The sequence below is a fragment of the Choloepus didactylus genome, chromosome 8, assembly GCF_015220235.1.
Source record: "Choloepus didactylus isolate mChoDid1 chromosome 8, mChoDid1.pri, whole genome shotgun sequence".
Classification (NCBI taxonomy): domain Eukaryota; kingdom Metazoa; phylum Chordata; class Mammalia; order Pilosa; family Megalonychidae; genus Choloepus; species Choloepus didactylus.
Genome location: NC_051314.1, coordinates 60,805,914 through 60,827,881, shown reverse-complemented (window position 1 = coordinate 60,827,881; position 21,968 = coordinate 60,805,914). Strand labels below are relative to the sequence as shown.

Sequence of the window (21,968 nt, the reverse complement as noted above, 5' to 3'; positions counted from 1 at the left end):
TAAATACACATGCAGCCCACCACCATCACAATCAAGTTATAGAACATTTCTATCATACTAAGATGTTAACTTGTGCCACTGTTTAGTCAGTACCGTTTTCCCATTGCCAGGTACCTGGCAACCACCGATCTGTTTTCTGTTTTGTGTGCATTTGAAAAAAAAATGAGGGTTTCCTGTTCTAGGTAGTTGGAGGGGTCTATAAATAGCCATTAGCTCAAGTTGAATGATGGTGTCTTTCAAGTTTCTGTGTCCTTACCTTTTTTTTGTCCATTTATTCTATCAATTTTTGAGGAAGGGTTATTGAAATCACCAGCTATAATTCTGGATTTCTCTGGAGTCTCGAAGTATTTCAGCCATAAGATCGTCAAAATTAAGCAAAAATATAATACCCACTAACTTTGTGATGAAACATACCTCGGGAACTAGATTACAGGTTTTCATCACATGGATTCTTTTGAAAATTTACATCTAATAATATTAGTTTTTAATGACTTTAAAAACTTTCTCTGCCCCTCTTAATAGATTACTTTTTAGAGGTAATCCATTTGTAACTTTATGTATGTGTTGTTCTTAGTGATACTGATTCACACTCCTTGAGAATTGTATATTATGAACTATCTCCTCCCAAAGTAAATTTCATCTGATATTAAAGACTCACTCTAAGTTTGAATGTAACTTTTAATGGTTAGGTACTACTGTTCATTTCAAGAGTAAATGTTTTACTGAAAAGTAGATGAGAAACATTTGTCTTGAAAATGCAGATTTACAAATTCTTTGCAAATACTTCGAATTCTCTTATTTTCAATTTAAGTTTTTGAGTTAGCATTTCTGGCAGCTGTCTTCATTGATATTTGAACCTGAAGTGCACAGTGCTTAGTCACTTTGGATTTATTTATCTCTATTCAGATTAAGAAAGAGCATGGTTATTTTTCTGCCCTAATGTGAAAAAGTGAATTCTTGTAGAGTCTCCATGAAATTGGAGGATTGAAGAACAAAGGCATCAAGAAAGTTGACATTTGTTCCTACTCTTCATGGGATTAAATTTTTAATAGAATGTTGAGTTAGGTTGTGTCTGTTAATCATTTTAAGAATATATGGTGTATTCCCATATTATGTCATAGGAATAAACCTTGTAAACTGAATGAATCAGCAGCTATTTAAATAGCTTGTATCACCTATGTTCATAGCATTTAGAGGACAGGGATCTGAAGTTGAATAACTAAATCTGAACTAATTAGATATTTCTTAGACTAACAGTATGTCACTTGAAGATGGAGCATTTTTTTTTGTCCTAACTTTTATTCACTACATTTTTTTCCTTGTGTGTGATGACTGGAGACAGTTTTAATTGGAGAGACTAAAGTGGAAGAGAAGAGTTTTACATATTTAATAATTTCTATTTCAAATAAATTATGTCTGCCAGTCTAGCCCTTCCTAAATTGATTAGGTGTACGAGTTAAGGTATAAAATAAGTACTTTTTAGTTTTTTTTTTTCTTATCTTCTTTATGTATCATGTTGAATATTTTTGCTACTGTTCGTATATTTACATGTTAGTAATTTTGACGGCTTTTGGATAATTCCACTCTAGAGGGAGAACTGGTGGGCGGTCCTTCCTGTGACACGACCCTTGAGTGACAGTTCTATTTGATTGCCTCCAGTACTGTGAGGAAAGGACACGACTCTATGGTGAGGACTGATGGACATACATTATCTGAGAAAAGAAACTACCAGGTAAGATAAATTTTTTCCCCTTTTTTCTGTTGGTTATATAGCTGCATTGAACTGTTTAATGTGTTATATTTAACTAGAATCATCATATTGGGTACACCTCAATTTGAAAATTTTGTGCTATAATTTAAAATATATGTCTTGGGTTTGACAATTGAAATAGGAAGACTTTTAAAATAAAGAACATTTATAGTAAGTGTATGTTCTGTTAGTGTCAAAACGAATTTTCTGACATATGTCAAAAGTTAGATTATCTGATATAGAATTTATGATATGGCTGTGTTAAGAGCTAGAATTTCATAAAACAAAGTGTTAATTGCTTTTATACATTTTATTCCCATAAGACTAAACCCAGAGTTTTGGGCTGTGTTCTGTGCACTAGAGTATCACTGAAATGTAGACAGCATAGGATAGCATATAGAAAAAACAGAAATGAGAAACCCAGGGTGCTCAGAGACCCAAATTCAATTTTGTCATTAACTTGCTGTCCTTAAACTGCTAGATTATTGTTTTCTTCTTATAATAATATTCATCCCTTATGCATCACTTAGGGATGCTGAAAGAATGGTTGAAAGTGTAATATTTCTGTTACTCTCTGAGCTTTTTAAAGATAATGCTATAAAGCAGAGATTTAAAAATTAGAAGCAAAAAGAAACCATTTGAATTTAGGTTTTTCAAGGAAAATCTGCTTTATTCATTTCATAATGGTGCAGAACACAGAATAGTTCAAAGTTCAGGTTAGGAAAAAGCTTTTAGACTTTTTGCACATATATATCCAACCTCACACTCCCACTTCCACCCACCAGTTTCATTTCCTCTAGGCTATGAAGGCAGCTACTAAGATAGCAGCAGCTTTGGTTGACTAATCATTTTCCTGTTAATCATTTATTTTAGCTCAATTAATCTTTTCTTCCCTCAGTTGGAAAAGTGAACAATGGAGAAAGTTGTAAATGGGTCTTCATGATGTATAATAGCAAAGAGTCTTTGATTATAAGAGTTGGGTTTTGGTTCAGGCACTGTCATTAAGAAAGTGTCACATTATAACTTTCTAGAGTTTCACAAGTTGGTATCTGAAGTTTCTCGCCAGTTCTTTATAATTTCAGTAAGCCAAAGTAAACCGTAGCTGTGCAATTCATGAATCAGTTCTCTAACCTTTTCTTTTTTGAGTCGTCTTCATAGACTTGACCAACATGGTCTTACTAATTATTTGTACTTGCTATAGTTCTTCCTGCCTCACAACCACTTCCAACTACCTTGACTCATAAGATTTTCATTGGTCACACTTCTTGGGCTGTTGTTTCTTTTACTAGGTCTGCTAGATTATTTTAAAAATATAGTGATTCCAGTTTATGTGGCTTTTCCGTACTCATAATCCTGTTTATAAAGTGTGAGTATAGACGTTTTGTATGATTACACAGTATAGTTAATTTGCCTCAGGGAATCATATTAACATACAATTCCAAAATTTACACTTAAGGAAAAAAACCCAGTATTATATTTTACACATAAAAAGATTTAGTACCCCTTTTCATTTTTTACTAAAAATATCCCATCGTTCCAGTCACATTATTTGCAAATAATTCAGGTTTTTGAGCTCTCCTGAAAAATGCATTCCTAGTTAGGTTTTTGCTGGCTGAAAATATTTTCCCTTGTTAAATAGTTTATTGTTGAAGGCTTTCATGAAAAGTACCTGTGTAGAAATGTAATTCCCTATCTGGTATTGTGATGAATATGTTAAGAGCCTGTGGAAAATTCATAGGAATATTAAGTAAATTGCTAAAATAAGATTTGTATTTCTATTGGTCACTCTAAGATGAAAATGATTTGGATTTTTAAAAATCTATTTTGAAGTAATTTTATTCATTTCTTTTCATGGATAAAGTAGGATTTCTTTGTATCCATTTTTACACTTATTTTCATTTATCTTTGGGGCTATTTGTTTTTGGAGGGCATCTGATATCTTACAGTGATATTTAAGTATCCCGATAATAGGCACATAGTCCAGAATTAAGAAGGAAAATTCCCCATTATATCTTCATTCCTGATAAAACCTTAGGAATTTAGTTTAGGAAGGTACATTTACTCAGCTTTGTGCTAAAAGCCAGTGACTTTCAAATGGGTGTTGGTTGAAGTACTGAGTTTTGTAGCAATATCTACTTTGTGTGTTTTGTTTCCTATAAATTCAAGTTTAGTTAGGAGTTTGGAGTTTGAATAGAATGGTTGAAGTTTATTTCCATAGATAGACTGGTATATTAGTTCAGGTAAGATTATTTAATTATTTAACTTCAAATCATTCATTGTTTCTTCTTTTTTGGAAGGATTGTCAATCTTTTTTCCAAGGGATGCTAAAAAATGCTAAAAGTTTCTTTGCTTCTTATGATTAACACTAATTTACCCTAGCTATGAGCATGGTACATATATCTACCCATGTTAATTACCACCTTCACTCCTCAGAGGCTTTTCCTCTCTTCTGTAATAAAGTCAAGTTCCTAAACATTATGCACAAGTCTTTCCGCATTCTGGCTCCTACATGTACTACCTTCTTATTTGTCTTTCCTACAGTGGAGTTTCCTCAGTTAGTAATTCAAAACTGCTTCTACTCTCTGTACCATGTTCTTTTATGTTTTCAAGCCTTTACTTATACTAATTCCTCTTCTTGGAATGCCTCACTTCTCATATATTTCAAGAATTATTCATAATTCTTGAACTTCTCTTAGAAGCAGTTCTCTGATGGGCTCAGTGCCCCTTTCCCTTGCTTCCACAGCAATTGTGCATACTTCTAGCATAATACATTGCTGTTATCTGTTTATTTCTCCTTACCTTCCTGTAGACCTGTACAATACTGTAGACACTAGCCATAAGTGGCTTTTTAAATTTAAATTCACTTAAATTAAATAAAATAAAAAATTGAGTTTGTCAGTCATAGTAGCAGCATTTCAAATGTATGGTATAGAATATTTCTGTTGTTGCAGAGAACTGCATTAGACAGTACTGCTCTGTGTGTCATAAGCTTCTTGAAAACTGGAGCCATATCTTTTTATTTGGGTACTGCTAGTAGCTTGCGCAGTGCTTGACACATAATGGGTGTTAAGTGGTTGTTGCAATAAAATTATTTAAAACAGTTAAAGAAGGGAAAAGAAGAAAGTAGACAGTATGCTGGGTAACGTACTGCTGATACTTCCAAGATTTTCAGATGTTATTCTGAATGAAACTTTTTAATATGAGGTCATTGATCACATCTTAGGCTGGCTGGTTAAATACATATTCTCTAACTGGATCTAATGCATTCCAGCCCATATATTTCAGGAAAATACCTCATTATCCTAAAGGCTTCATTTACTTTGTGGAATATAACATGGCAGAGAACTGTTGGCTTGCCATTTCCTTCCCTGCCTGCCACTCAGGCTATTAAGTGTTTTATTTCCTTTTAAGTTATAGAAGTAATACATGCTTGTTGCAGAATATATCAAGAAAAATACAGAAATATATAGAATACAATGTGAAAGTTAACTTTAACCACTTTACCGTTAAATAGTTTGGTATGTATCTTTCTGTTTCTTTTCTAGTTATTAGGTGCAAATGTGATTCATTGTCTTTGTTGTCAATAAATGCAGGTTATACTATATATTTTTTATGCAGCATGCTTATTATACTCAATGAGGATATTTTTACGTCTCATTTTTTATCCTTTCCCCTGCCTCTTTTCCTAGAAGTAACCACTCGTTTGAATTTTTTTGTATTTCATTCTTTTATCTATTTTTTTAAACGTGTGTTTCAGTATATATAGGCATCCCTCTTTAGATGTTGTGTGGCACTTTTTGGGAAAGTGTGCCCTATATTCTGTTACTTCAAATGGGGGAAAATTAATTTCCAGCCCACCTGTTCTGGTTTGCTAATGCTGCCGGAATGCAAAACACCAGAAATGGATTGGCTTTTATAAAAGGGGGTTTATTTGGTTACACACTTACAGTCTTAAGGCCATAATGTGTCTAAGGTAATGCATCAACAGTCAGGTGCCTTCACCTGGAGGATGGCAAATGGCATCTGGAAGACCTCTGTTAGCTGGGAAGGCACATGGCTGGTGCCGCCTCCAGAGTTCTCGTATCAAAATGGCTTTCTCCCAGGATGTTCCTCTCTAGGCTGCAGCTTCTCTTCAGAATGTGGCTCTCAGTTGTTTTTGGGGCATTTGTCCTCTCTTAGATTCTCAGGAGCAAAGACTGCTTTCAAAGGCTGTCTTCAAAATGTCTCTGTAAGCTGAAGCTCCTCTCAGCTCCTGTGTGTCATTCAAAGTGCCCCTCTTGGCTGTAGCAAGCTTGCTCCTTCTGTCTGAGCTTACTAATCAAGGCATGCTGACTGGGCGGGGCCACACCTCCATGGAAATTATCTAATCAGAATCATCACGGACAGTTGGGTGGGTCCCATCTCCATAGAAACACTCAAAGAATTACAGTCTTAATCAACACTAATATGTCTGCCCACACAAGATTGCATCAAAGATAATGGCTTTTTGGGGGACATAATACATTAAAACTGGCATACCATCTAAAAACCTAAACAATTTCTTAGATACCTCTAAGGCAACACTTACCTGATAATTCACCAAGGATTTCTGCATAATATCAAGTATTTAAAACACGACTTAGGTGATTATTTAACATATACAAGCTCGTCAGTAGGTATATTTGTACTTAGTATGCAAGAGTTTTGTATAGTACTGTATACAAATTACATGTTTTCTTACTGCAATGAAGATGTCATGTAAATAAACAAAAAAGTACCCTGTTTATTTGGTTCTAAGTTGCACATTACAGAAAATTTTTCTCTCTGAAGTCAGGATGCAGTTTACACCTGATGGTGTCTTTGAGTCATAGTTGTGACATAGTAGTTTGATAACCTGTTGACACCTACTAGTAGAATTTATAAAACACCAGCATGAACACATCTTAGAATTTATGATATGTAGTATGTGAAAAGATACATAATGAACATAAAGAACATTTAATAAATCAAAATCAACAAGGATTTTTAAAGTGGATTCTTAGCAATTGAAAAAGTTGTCAGAGTAGATCTGGTATTCAGAGCAAAATGATGGAGGCTTTAGCGATTTGGTGTTAATGAGAGTGAGTTGTTGAAGGAATGAGTTTAAAAGTAAATGCCTGATTTCAAGGAACTGGTTCACAATTTTCTCTTCTTTGCTTCTGAAACTCTGGAAACAAATGGCTGTAACCTATTGTCTGTAGCCAGATTTGAAGCAGAGGAGTAGAAAAAAACTCAGAATTAATGTTCCATTTATTTGCAATTATATAACTCTTGCTAAAATGAGGTTGCTCTTATAAATACAATTTTACTTAAAATTTTATATTTACATATATATTGTGTGCACATATATTGAATGTGGTGCTTCTGTTCATATCATGATCATGCTGTCAGCAAAAGAAGTCATTTTGGCTTTATGACCTTAATATTTCGTAAAATTTGGCATTTTATTTGGCATTCATGACTCCTCTTTTACCTCTTACTCTGGCCAACCAAGAACATCAAGTTAAATTAATTCCCAAGTTCCTCAGCAGTTGGTTCTTTGCTGTGTGATATAACAGTGTTAGTTTCTCTTTGAATGCATTATGGTCTGATACTTTTTTCCCTTGTCTTCTGAAATAAACAAACAAGGTACCATCTGTTTTCCAGAAAGCTGTTTCACCAAGACCTCAAACTTTTCTTAGTTTATGGTACTCTTAGTCTCTTAGTAATTTTTTTGTAGCACCCATAGGCCAAAAGAATTATTAACAGCTTTGTTACAGAAGTTGATGGGTCCAAACCAATTATAGTAGTACTTTATATGGTATCTGTCATCTTTTGCAGTGTTTCCCTATAAAATTTAAACTATCCCTTGATACTCCTGTGCTCACTGTGGTACTCCTTTTGCAAACTTAGCCCTAGATTTTATACACATGAAATAATATTATCTGTTCTCAGAAAAATATTTTACATTTTAAGTGATTTGCCTCAGTCATAAATATGGAACTGAAGCATTGTATTCATCATTAAATCGAAAGGTATAACATTAATGCAGATGTTTCTGTGCATCAGAGAAGATATAGAAGCAAGCAAAGTTATCTTTTAAAATGTAACTTTAGGCCTTGCTTGGATTCAAGGATGATAGCAGTGATAGTAGCAGCTTAGTTTTTAAAATCTTTTCTTAAATCCCACATAAAAATAGAACTAGATAGCAAATCAACGCCCCCCCCCCCCCGCCATGAAAACATTGATAATAAAACTTGGTGATGAGATACTCCTAAGAACCCCAAAATACAAGCAGTTGAAGTTGAGAACTAATGAAAAGACCTGTGTTATTGGTATCAATGCAGAAGAATGTAGAGAGAAGCATTGGGATGTCTGTTGGACCTGAGAATAGGAGCACCCCAAAGTATTTAAGAGTAGACACTGGAAAGTGTGGTGAAGCAATTTGAAAACAGCAGCTGGAATTTGGAGAAGTTTGCCCACTCCATTAGATGAGTGTAAGGGACCTGTGGTAAAGCTTAAAGTAACTGGATCAGCCTAGCTTTGTGAACTCACAAAACTGACTCATCAGTGCTCCCTTCACGGCTCCCCTGAGGAGAAACTTCTGGGAATAGAATCAAAATTGAGAAGGTTAGGGATACAGGAAAGAGAAGGTACAGATAAAAATGAGAGAGAGGAATAGAGTCAGGAAATCTCTAAAAAGCAAGCAACCTTATTTTTATATACTACATGAAAGCAACAGAAGAGGGAGTTTTATGAAGTAAGAAAAGTTTATCTGAACCAAGCCACTGACTAAAAATTCAGGAAAATTAAATTTGCAAGAGATCTTCTAGGAATATGTTAAGGAGTGTTTTAATTTTTTTCCCCCAGGCCCTTGGGATTGTCTTAAAGACCTCTTTCCCTTTGTAAATGAAGATATTCTCATATTATCTTTTAAGTTTTTCATTTTGTCTTTCATATTTATATTTAAATCAACCCAAAATTGATTTTTGTATATGATATGTGAGTGAGAGGTCCATTTACCTTTCCTCTGAATGTAATTAGTTATCCTAGCATCACATATTGATCTGTTCTGCCTTACTCAACTGATCAACCATGCCAGCTCTGTTGTAAATCAAGTTTCTTTACATGCATGTATGTTTTTTTTTTAAATCTTCATTTTATTGAGATATATTCACATACCACGCAGTCATACAAAACAAATCGTACATTCGATTGTTCACAGTACAATTACATAGTTGTACATTCATCACCTCAATCAATCCCTGACACCTTCATTAGCACACACAGAAAAATAACAAGAATAATAATTAAAGTGAAAAAGAGCAATTAAAGTAAAAAAGAACACTGGGTACCTTTGTCTGTTTGTTTGTTTCTTTCCCCTATTTTTCTACTCATCCATCCATAAACTAGACATGGGAGTGTGGTCCTTATGGCTTTCCCAATCCCATTGTCACCCCTCATAAGCTACATTTTTATACAATTGTCTTTGAGATTCATGGGTTCTGGGTTGTAGTTTGATAGTTTTAGGTATCTACCACCAGCTACCCCAATTCTTTAGAACCTAAAAAGGGTTGTCTAAATTGTGCGTTAAGAGTGCCCACCAGAGTGACCTCTCGGCTTCTTTTGGAATCTCTCTGCCACTGAAGCTTATTTCATTTCCTTTCACATCCCCCTTTTGGTCAAGAAGATGTTCTCCATCCCATGATGCCGGGTCTAGATTCCTCCCCGGGAGTCATATTCCATGTTGCCAGGGAGATTCACTCCCTTGGGTGTCTGATCCCACGTAGTGGGGAGGGCAGTGATTTCACCTTTCAAGTTGGCTTAGGTAGAGAGAGGGGGCCACATCTGAGCAACAAAGAGGCATTCGGGAGGAGCTAGTTGTCAAATTTATTTGGAAAGGGGAGATGCCTTGAATTGCTAAAGACACTCTAAAAAAGAAAAACAAAGTTGGAGGACTTACACTCCCTAACTTTGAAGCTTATTATAAAGCCACAGTTGTCAAAACAGCATGGTACTGGCACAAAGATAGACATATAGATCAATGGAATCGAATTGAGAATTCGGAGATAGACCCCCAGATCTATGGCCAACTGATCTTTGATAAGGCCCCCAAAGTCACTGAACTGGGTCATAATGGTCTTTTCAACAAATGGGGCTGGAGAGTTGGATATCCATATCCAAAAAAATGAAAGAGGACCCCTACCTCACACGCTACATGTATGTTTTCTTGTTTCTCTCTTCTGTTCCTTTGATGTGTTTGTCTATGCCTACACCAGTATTACATTTTCTTAACTGCTATAGCTTTGTGTTAAATTTTCATGTCTGTCTGTCCACCTGGGTCTTCATGAATGTGTTGACTTTTCTTGGCCTTTTGGTCTATGACAAATTTAGAATATTCTTGAAAAGACATTCCTCTTCCTCAAAATAAGTGTTGGGTTTGTAAGTGGAATTGCAATAACTTTATATTTATTTGCATAAGAATTTATATGCTTAAGATGTTCTTCTTATCCATGAATTCATTTATCGAGGGCTTTTATATTATCTCTTAATAAAGTTTTTTTATAATGGACTTTTAAATCTTTAGTTGACTTTTTCTTAATTAAATTCAGTTTTATTGAGATACATTCACATACCACACAGTCATCCACAATGTACAAATCAGCTGTTCACAGTACCATCACAGTTATGCATTCATCACCCCAGTCTATTTTTGAACATTTTCCTTGCAGTAGAAAGAATATAAATAAGAATAAAAAATAAAAGTAAAAAAGAACACCCATATCATCCCCCCCCATCTTACCCTATTTTTCATTTAGTCCTTGTCCCCATTTTTCCACTCTTCCATCCATACACTGGATAAAGAGGTGTTATCCACAAGGTTTTCATAATTGCGCTGTCACCCATTGTAAGCTACATTGTTATACAATCGTTTTCAAGAGTCAAGGCTACTGGGTTGGAGTTTGAAAGTTTCAGGTATTTACTTCTAGCTATTCCAGTACATTAAAATCTAAAGAGGGTTATCTATATAGTGTGTAAGAATGTCCACCAGAGTGACCTCTCGACTCCATTTGAAATCTCTTAGCCACCGAAGCTTCACTTGGTTTCATCTCATATCCCCCTTTTGGTCAAGAAGGTGTTCTCCCCATGATGCCAGGCCCAGACTCTTCCCTGGGAGTCATATCCTGCGTTGCCAGGGAGATTTACACCCCTGGGAGTCAGGTCTCACGTAGAGGGAGGGCAGTGAGTTCACCTGCTGAGGTGTCTTAGCTAGAAAGAGAGGGCCACATCTGAGCAACAAAGAGGCATTCAGAGGGAGACTCTTAGGCACAGTCACAAGCAGGTTTATCCTCTCCTTTGCAGTAACGAGCTTCATAAGAGTAGGCCCCAAGCCGTTAGTACTCAGTGTTCGTGAGAACATCAGCAACAATCCAGGTGAGGAAGTCCAACACTTCTGCATTTTCCCCCAGCTCCACGGGGGGGGGGGGGGGGCTGCATATATATTTTTATTCTCCGCCCAAATTACTTTGGAATGTGTTGCTATTTCACTGTAACCTATACAAACCTACCATATCTCACTTCCTATTCAAAGTTCCATGTAATTCTGTTGTTTGAACAAACTGACTGTAGAAGTTATATTGTTTAGAAAATACACATCCTGCACCAAATAAGCATCTCTTCCCTTGGTCTCACATGGAAGTTGACGTTTTAACACACGGTCAGTTTCAGCCTTTACTCTTTGGCCCTGTTTGCTCTAGTCTTTACCAGGTCTACTTCATTCATATCTCTAATTGAAGTCTGGGCTCTTTTTTCAGTTTTCTTTTTTTTTTTTTTTTCCTTTTAACAGTTGTTGCATGCGTTAATGCTGACAATTCATGTCTGCTGAGTTCTAGCTCCGACTTTCAGGTGTCACACAGATGCCCAATGTTCCAGAGACTAATCAGATTATACACAAAGGGATCAGCATCTCAGAGTTTGGAGATAGCCATTACAGTTCAGGAATAGATTTGTAAGAGCTTACAATCTAGGGACCATTACCATAATCATTTCCCTGTTAGGCTGTGCTCTAAGATTCAATTCTGAGTTTATACATTGTAGTCAGACCGTATTGGTGAAGCATTATAGTATTTGCCTTTGTTTCTGGCGTACTTCACTCAAAATGCTGTCTACATTTAGTTGACTTTTTAAAATTGATTTTCATATCCATGATGTAGCTAAACTTTTTTACTCTTATAATTTATCTGGAGGTTCTTTTGGTGTTCATATAAATAAATATTATCTGGAAATTACAGTTATGAGTCTTTAATAATTTTTATAACTTGCATTTCTTTTTTGAGCTTATATCTCTTAATACAGTATCAAATAGAAGTGTTAATAGTGGAAATTTTTGTCTTTCTACTTGTCTTACAAAGAACATTAAAAATGATGTTTAATATAGGACTTTCTTAAGATATATACTTTATCAGGATAAAGAAAGTATTCATAACACTACCTTCTTATATATATTTTTCTCTTTGGCATTTGTGTTTTCTTTAATTAGTATTGAGATAATTTTTTTTAAATATATTTTTTACCTTCTATTCTTTGTTTTCTTTAGTTCTTCTTTCTTTGTCTTTGTGTTTGTTGTACTGTTCTTCACCTAACCTTTAAATTGGCGCCCTTAGCTCATTAATTTTCCAGCCTTTCATTTTTCTATAAACATATAAAGCTGTAATTTTCCTCTGAATACTGCTTTGATTGTGTCTCATAAATTTTGAATTGTAGTGGTTGTCTTCCTCCTTTCCCTCCTTACCTCCCCTTCACACCCCTCATGGGTTTTTTGTTTTTTTGTTTTTTTTTTGCCTCAGAGTAAGTGTTCTTAAATTTCCACATTAATGAAGTTTTTCTAAAAAGTTCTATTTCTGTTGATGATTCCTCATGTAATTCCACTGTGGTGATAATTTCTCATATAATTCCTTTGTGGTTTGAAAACATGGACAATATGATACCAATTGTTTATGAGCTTGATCTGTGCATTTTGATCAATTAGTGGGTGTAGTTTTCTCTTTCCATTGTACCATAATTTGTTTGTTAATTGTGTTTAGATCTTATGCATCTACATATCTCTCATTTTCAACATTTATTTATTCCTTTGTTTAGGTCCAGATTCCAACATATTCTCTTTTATTTCATTCATTTTTGAGACATTCTTTTGTTCTGTGTGTGATATTTCCAACAGTTAGAAGTTGCCACTGTTTATTCTAATATCTTTTGTTTCTGCTGCTTCTCTCTTATGATGCCTTGTTTCCTTGTATGTGTTAAACTGTCATTTGGTGTTTCTTAAAACTCTATGGGAATTCTTTGATGACTAGGTAGGAGGACATTTGTCCCAAGGGGATTTGCATTTGCTTTTGCCAGCTGCCTAGGGCCCTACCAGTTCAGGACCAGATAAAAATAAAATGTGAACTTGACTATGCAGTCTACACAGGTTATGTAAATTTGGGCTGACTTGCGGCCATAGATTCTTGGAAGAGAGTCCCTTCACCTTCTGCTTAGCATTACTTCACCACCTTCATTTTTTGGAGATTGTTGGTCTCTCCCTGGTTTCTGTTTCCCTGCATTGCAACCTAGGAATTCCCTCTAGTTTGTAAGATTAGGACAGTTGTAGGGCTCAAATTTTTTCTCTTCTCTCAAGGATAATTGTCCTGTACTGTCTGATGTCCCATTTCTGAAAGTCATTGTTTAATATATTTTGTCCACTTTTTAAAAAATTATTTCTGATTGTGGGGAGCCCTTCTGCACCATCTTGGCTGGAAGTGGAAGTCCTAAGACTTCATTTTAAAAATTATATTTTGGTTGAGAAGATAGAAGAAAAATCATACCTGATAAATAGAATATTTTTTTTGTGTCAATATTCATTCAAGGTTTCAATGCTTTATATAGTATAAGACACTATATAAAGGGTGCAGTTCAAACAAATATCAGACCTGATCTCAGCACTTAAGTTCATTTGGGAGCAAACATAAAACAATACAGATCAGTAAATAAATTCGAATTTGCATATGGAGTCACCATAACTGTGATTCTGTTTAACCTAAAGCAAAAATTTAGACTCTACCCCTGAACTCTCTTGAATTTTCTCCCTCTGGATTTCCCTTGAATCTAATAGGTCCATAAATACAGTAGCCAGTCATCTTAGCTGAGGTAATAATTTTTCTTATTAGTGCTCCTTACTCAAAGAGTTTATATTCTAAAAAAAATCTGTATTATATAAAGCTCCATGCATAAAGATGTATATGCCAGTATGATTTATAATAGCAATGAAAACAGGCTAGATTTAAACTAAAGATTACTTAAGTCAATAATGCTGAACCTATATAATGAAATAGTATGTATCCATTAAGATAATGAGTAGTTTTCAATAATAGGAAATGCTTATGTTATCATGTTAAGTAAAAACTGTAATGTATATATAATATGTTCTTGACTATACTTTTAAATAACCAAAGAGAATAATTATATAAAGATATTTATAGCAGCCCCTTTAAAAATGTTTATATTATAAAGCATAGGATAGTATATTATCTCTTTATTGTTTAATCTGGCTCAGTGTATTAAAGACATGATTATAAGTGTGCTGATGATTAAAATAGGAAATTATTTTTCCCAGGACAAAGAAAAATAAAAGCCTTTTTTTATGTAGGGTCAGAAATGCTAAAAGAGACTGTTTGGGTCATATGAAATATTAAACCTGTTTTTTTTTTTCTATTGTGATGAAAGCGCTGTAATAAAGATGAAAGAATGTGGTTTTAGAGTAAAGGACCCTGGGTTTGAGCCATTATTCTTCATTTTCTACCTTATATCACTTTGGGCCAGTTTATAAATATTTTTGTCTGTTTATATTTAACAGTGAGACATTTAGAAGCTGATTGCCTTACTTATAGAAACATTGCAATTAACAAATATAGAAGGAATGAGGAAAACAGAAAATCACCATTAAAGTGCCACATTATTAAATGTGTGCTACAGGTAGTATCCATGGATGAATGCTAGAATTAGTGGGTGAGGTTTTTGAGAGAAACAGGTATTACATACTCTCAAAGTACTTCCTCCCAAACATTTATTATTTACAAAGGAAAAAATGATAATTTATAGTGAAGAAATCTGGCAGTTAAGGAATTAACTAAGATTGAAGTTAACATCACCTGTAATAAGATATAGCATATTCTTCATATATTCACATATATGCATTCATGTATGATGCACTTGAGAATGGCATATTGCCTTTGTAGTATTCTTCCTAAAAAATGCCTATCCTCTGTCTAGTCATGAGAAAACATCAGACAAATCCAAATTAAGGGACATTTTAAAAGTGTAGTTGTCCAGTAGTCTGAAAGTGTCAATGTTGTAAAAGACAAGGAAAGACTGAGAAATAGTCCCCATTTGGAGAAGACTAAAGGAACATGACAACTAAATATAATGGGGGGTCCCATTAGTGGTAAAACTGGTGAAATCCACACGAAGTAATTTAGTTAGTAGTTAATTAATTCTGATGCTTGTACTGTGGTTATATAAGAAGCTACCATTAGAAGACAGTGGTATATGGAAACTCTATACTATTTAGCAGCTCTTCTGTAAATCTAAAATTCTTTCCAAATACTAATTGTTTAAAAAGCTAAATGGCACCTGCATTTTTGGGCAGAGCTTGTTAAACTTGTGGTTGAGTCACACTTTTCATTAAGGGACTACATTATGATAGCCGGGGGCATTTCTTTCTTTGGAGCCTTTAGGTTTTTCCATAGAAAATCTACACATTTTTCAGGATGGTGGGAGAGAGGGACATTTTTTGCAACTGATTGGCAGTGTTCTGTGAGCTAGGTAAGGAAAAAAGCCTGAAGATCCCACCATTCAAAATGTATATCTTGACTTCATCCCTCAGTTTTCAAGCCCATGCCTCATCCCTCCCTCCCACTTTGGTGAAGTTCTTAAGTTTGGAGCCTATCCACTTGAATTTTTATAGAGAATAAACCTTTGGTTTCTTATTGAAATTGTAGAGATTGGGTATTCTCCATGATGAGTGTAATAGGGAAACATCTTGGATCCAACTCCTTTAGAGACTCTGCCTCTCTGTGCCTCAGTTTCTTTATCTGGAAAATAATGAGGTAAAAGTAACTGTCTTATAGGTTTGTTATGATTAAGTGAGGTAATACTACATAAAATATTTAGAGCAGTACTTCTCATTTGGTTATACATGTTAGTTCTCATTTGGTTATACATTTGGTTATACATGTTAGTTCTTATTTTTATCAGGCCCACTATATTAGGTTATTTATTCAAACATTGCACTTACTGTACAGCTAATACCAAAGAATGCCATTCCCATGAACTACGATGCAGCCTAGTGGCCCTAATTAGGAATTCTTTTAGGGGGATTTTGTGACAGAAAAAGAGATGTGTGTTGTGACAGCACATTAAACTCTAAGTCTGAAATATTCTCAAAACAGCTTTTAAAAAAAATAAAAGTCATTTACTTGAGAAAAAATTTGGTAAATGAAGAAAAATTACTCAAAATCTCCAAATCTTTATCTGGTACTCCTCATAGTGTGGCTTTCTAACCACTGAAGATTTGTGGTAGTCTATTAGGTATTTTGGAAGTGGTTGTCAATTTCGGTGTGAAAAGGTATAAAACAATTTTATTCATGTATGTTTCGGAAATATAATATTTAACATTAGTTTTTTTACATAGTTGTATTTTTTAAAAATATAATTGTGCTCAGAAAGTTTTTGCATGTACTATAAGTACTGATTTGGTCATTTAGCATTCATGGAGTAAGATGAGGATATAGTGATTTGAGTTATGAAGAAAAATAAAGCAGGAAAGTGGCAGAAAGAATGCCAGGGGATTGGGGGAGAAGGTTGAATTTTAAATAGAATAGACAAGAAGTTCTTACTAAGATGACTCCATACCTGAAGTATATGAAGTAGAAAGCCATGTGGATATCTAGGGGAAGAGCATTCCTGGAGGGTACAACAAGTACACAGATACCTGGAGAAGGAGTGTATACATGATGTGTTTGAGGAACAGCAAGGAGGCCAGTGTGGCAGGAACACAATGACGGAAAGGAGTAATGGTAGATTAGAGATAATGAAGACACTAAGGCCTTATTGGCGATATAAATGGTGCACGAAGCCATTGTAAATGTTTTTGCCTTTTCTCCCTTTGATTTGTGATGGTCCTTTATCCTGACCATCAAATGGATAAAGTACATGAGAGTATAAATTATAACATCTAACAGTTAGCACTTTGTATAGTAGCTGCTCACTGAATGTTTACTGAATTAATTTATATGGCAAAATGTTTAAAAGTGTTTTAAAGGTCCTGTGTTCGCTTGCTGAAGGAGTACATTTCATTTTTAACTGCTTCATATACCATAATCAGTATTCAGATGCTTCTGTGTATTTAGTTGAAGGTTTTCAAATATTTTTCACTTCCAACAGTATCTGCTATTGAATAAAACAGTTATCTTGAAATAACCTAAATAGACATCTGTTTTTATTAGTTTTGGTATTCTGTTTTACATAGTCAAGTCTGAATCCCTTTTTTTATATTTTAATACTATTAAACAAGGATTCACGTTGTTATAAAAGTGAATAAATCACATATTTTGTTTAAATCCTACATTAGATTGATTTAAAAAAAAACATAATTTTTTTCTCTGTCGTCTAGTTTGATAAAAGTGCCGAATTATTTTAATTGGGGCCCTTATTTGTTGTAATTAGATTTGAACACGTTTTCAGAAATGCATTTCCTCCTAATATGTGTACATATACCAGAAAATCATTCCTGGTTTTAAAAAGTTTCACTGGTCCAATTTTAGAGATTTACTTACACCCATATAGTCTAGTTTTCAATTCTTAAGATTGATGGGCTTAACATGTACTAGAGCCTTAGATTTAATGTTGAATACTCAGGAGAGTAAAAGAAGTATACCTAAGGAGCAGATAGCCAGAGTGCTTGAACACACTGCCTTAGGCTTTTTCATGATGGTCAGGTAAGCGCTATCCCTGTATTTTTCCAGAAAAGTGTGTTAAGTTATAGACAGCTTTGCCTTTTAAATATTTTATTTGGATTAGTACTTTGAATCAGTCTGAGATGATTCTGGGGTTGGGGAATAGTGGAGAGGTGAACAGGGAGTCATAATGTTGAAACTGGACATTCAGATCTTTATAGCATGATTTCCTTATTTTTCAAAGAGCAGAAGAATCCCATCGTTTATCATGTTCTGGTTGGACTCCTTTCTTATCGTTTGCTGGAGTTTGAACTTCAGAGCTATGGTGTCAACCCTGCTGTAGTATCTCAGGGGAGCTCCTAGTGTGGGGCTGGTGTCATGGCTCACCCTCCAACCTTTCCTTCTTCACTTCAGCCTCCAGCTCTGAGCTTTCCAATCCCCAGAGTAGCAAATGTTGAAAGAAGTTGCACAGGTAAGTATGTGATGGGAAAAGCTGGGGAAGAAAAATGGTACTGTTGTCAGTATTTTGAGGGTGGATGTTGGGCCATTTTACGAATGAGTCATTTTTTAGTTTAGAAATATAATGATGTTTCTCATAAATTATTTTTCTTATAAAACTGTCTCTTAAATTATTAAATAAAAAGTGTAGTGTTCTAAGAAATACTTTTAGTTCTTGTTAGATGTGAAACAGGAAAAATCTTAAACTGAATAAACCATTAATATTATAGTGCAAGGAACATTTATTACATTTAAAAAAAAACATCATTTTCTCTACATGTGCAGCAGGACCAGCAAACTCATTTTCAGGAAAAAAGCTAAGAAAATAAATTGGGAAAGGCATAGATCCACAGATTATAATTTTGCCAGGTATGACTTAGTCTCAGAAGGAGGCAAGTTCTTTTTTCCTTCCACTCACTAGTTTTAGGCATGCTGTTCTTCTCTGTCCCAAGGTTTAAGGCAGATAGCTAGGTTTTTATTCTTTACAGGAATAGAAACTTCTTCAAAGATCTTTTTCTTTGAGGTCTCCACTAGTCTCTAAGTGTGAAGTTAACAGAAAGGCGGTATAGAAGCAGTGAAGGCACAGTGTCTGATAACATAGTTCAGCAAGTATTTATTAATGAATGAATTTACCAAATCGTGTGTGTGTGTGTAAGTGTAAGATGCCAACATCCCTGGCATTTTCTCTTCTCTGCCTTGCACCAAAAGTCATGATCCACCAATTTTTTTTTTTTTTGTTAATGCATGATTTTTAGAAATAATTTCGGAGGAATGTAGCCCTGGTCTTTGCTATCTTGTTTACTACTTCTGAAGCTCTTGCTTTTCAGAAAGCCTTCAGAAATTGTTTCTTTAGTCCTCCTAGATATTTCACATGTAATATAGATTCATGTAGTCTGTAGATTCTTTTGCATACAGCAAGATGTTCAGAATATACCCAGGAAAAATAGACTTTTACTGTTGCCTGTTATTGCTGAAGTTTCTTCGGAGAAAGTGTCACACTTAAGGAGATTGGGATATCAAGTGTTTGGTATCTTACATCTCACAACAGGTCCTCAAAAGACAGAATTGTTTTTAGTTTTTTAGTTTGCTGGAAGCCGAGTAAGACTCAGCAAAGTAAATCATAGATCCAGTTTCTTCCACTGAAAGTTGTTTCTTCTCTGTATTATTACTGTTACCTTCCTCTCTCCGTTTTTGTTAGACCTATTCCTTTTTTCTTTAGGAGCGACTTCAAATATTCACCCTCATTAAAATATTCCCTTTGTGCTTAGATAATTTGTTGTGTATCCTAAATGTAGAGATTTTCTAGTGTTGTACCTTTCCATTTGTATTTTATTATTTTGCCTCCTAATATTTAAAGGTAAAGTTCTCAACTCTAACTTCTTATTGCTCCTAAGGTCTGCAAATTCTCACTTTAGTGGGTTGTTTTAAGTTGGTATATATGATCACGTATCTTTTGTTCCTGTGGATTGGTAATCTTTGAATGTGCTTTTTTTAAAATGCAATTCTATTGAAATATATTCACATACCATAACAGTCATCCAGAGTGTACAGTTATTCACAGAATCATCATATAGTTGTGCATTCATCACCATAATCAGTTTTTGAACATCTTCATTACTCCAAAAAATAAAAATAAGAATAAAAATAAAAGTAAAAAAGAACACCCAAAACATCCCATACCCCTCCTACCCCCTATTACTCATTTACTTTTTGTCCACATTTTTCTACTCATATGCTCATACACTGGGTAAAGGGAGTGTGAACCATAAGGTTTTCACAATCATGTGGTCACATCATATAAGCTATGTAGTTACACAATCATCTTCAAGATTCAGGGCCACTGGATTGCAGTTAAACAGTTTCAGATATTTCCTTCTAGTTATTCTAATAAAGTAAAAACTAAAAAGAGATATCTATAATATGCATAACAGTTATCTCCAGAAAGACTTCTTGACTCCATTTGAAATCTCTCAGCCACTGAAATTTTATTTTGTTTCATTTCTCTTCCCCCTTTTGTTCCAGAAGGCTTTCTCAATCCTACAATGCCAGGTCCAGGCTGATGCCTGGGAGTCACATCCCATGTTGCCAGGGAGATTTACACCCCTGGGAGTCATGTCCCATGTAGTGGGGAGAGTAGTGAGTCTGCCTGCTGAGTTGGCTTAGAGAGAGAGGCCGCATCTGAGTAACAAAAGAGTTTCTCTTGGGTGACTCTCAGGCACAATTATAAGTAAGCTTAGCCTCTCCTTTGCACTAACAAGCTTCATAAGGGCAAGCCCCAGGATCGAAGGCTTGGCCTACTGCAATTGTAGCCCCAGTGCTTGTGAGAGAATCAGGAATTCCCCATCTGAGGATGTTTAATGTTTCCATGTTTTTCCCCAGTCCCTCAAGGGGGCTTTGCAAATACTTTTTATTGTCTGCCCAAATTACTCTGGGATATATCAGGGCTTCACACTAACCTGTACAAACCAGCCATATCTCACTCCCTGTTCAAGGTTCCATGTAATTGTGGTGTTTGAATAAACTGATCACATAAGTTAAATTAGTTAGTGGACTACAGGAAAGAGAGATTTTTGCACCAAATAAGTATCTCTTCTGTTGGTCCCACACAGAAGCCAAAGTTTTAAAACACAGCTAATATCGTCATCTCTGTCCTTTAGTCTGATTTACCCCAGTCACAACCGAGTCTGTTTCGTTCATATCTCCAATCGAAGTCTGATCTCCTTTTCAGCCTCTTCAACAATTGCTACATGGGGCAGTGCCGGCACTCACAGCTGTGAAACTCTGACTCCGAGTCCCAGGCACCACACAGACACCCGTAGCTCCAGGAACTGACCAGGTCACACACAAACAGCTCAGCATCTCAGAATTTAGAAATAACTGTTCAACTCATGAATAGATGTGACTGCTATAAGAGCTTACAATCTTAAAAACCTTTACATAAGTCTTGCTGTGATAACTCATGCTCCCAGATTCAATTCTCAGAATTTGCACATTGTTAGTCCATACTAGTGAGGCATTATAATGTTTGTCTTTTCATTTCTGGCTTATTTCACTCAACCTACTGTCCTCAGGGTCCATTCACCTAGTTGCATATCTCACACCTTCATTCCTTCTTGCCGCCACTCAGTGTTCCATCATTTGATGTACCCTTAAGGCACCTCCATCCACTGCAAGTTGTGAATACTGCCGCCGCAAACACCAGTGTGCAAATGTCCACTTGTGTCCCCACTCTCAGTTCCTCCAAGTATACAACCAGTAACAGGGTTGCAGGACCATATGGCAGTTCTATGCTTAACTTCCTGTAGAACTATCACATTGCCCTTCATAGGGGCTGCACCATTCTACTTACCCACCAACAGGGAATAGGTACATCCCTCTCTCCACATTTTCTCCAGCACTTGTATCCCTCTTTATTTTTTTTTTAAACAGTTTTATTCACCCACCATACAGTCCATCCTAAGTAAACAATCAGTGATTCCCAGTATAATCACAGAGTTATGCATTTACCACCACAATCTATATAAGGACATCTCCATTTATTCTGCATTGGAAGAGAAAGAGGGGGAAAAAAATGAAGAATTAAAAAAGAAGAAACAAAAAATAACAAAATAAAATGAAAAGGTCACACAACAACAATACCAAGAATTCCAAATGCCTCCCTTATATCCCCCTCTTATAGACATTTAGCTTTGGTATATTGCCTTTGTTACAATTAATGGAAGCATATTACAGTG

General features: G+C 35.2%; 1 protein-coding gene across 9 annotated transcripts in view; it reads left to right on the top strand.

The window, feature by feature from the left end:
• Positions 1–21,968, top strand: part of CNOT2 (CCR4-NOT transcription complex subunit 2) — a 132,151-nt gene that overhangs the window by 55,356 nt on the left and 54,827 nt on the right. For 3 of the 9 annotated variants that reach the window (XM_037846909.1, XM_037846905.1, XM_037846908.1), the window contains one exon: positions 1,660–1,732. The exons of 1 other annotated variant lie outside the window; for it this stretch is intronic. In XM_037846909.1, coding sequence (XP_037702837.1) covers positions 1,660–1,732 — 73 coding nt within the window. Of the gene's footprint in view, positions 1–1,589; positions 1,733–17,980; positions 18,209–21,968 lie in introns of all 9 variants that reach the window. 5 more of the 9 variants (XM_037846906.1, XM_037846907.1, XM_037846912.1 and 2 more) reach the window with 4 other exon arrangements.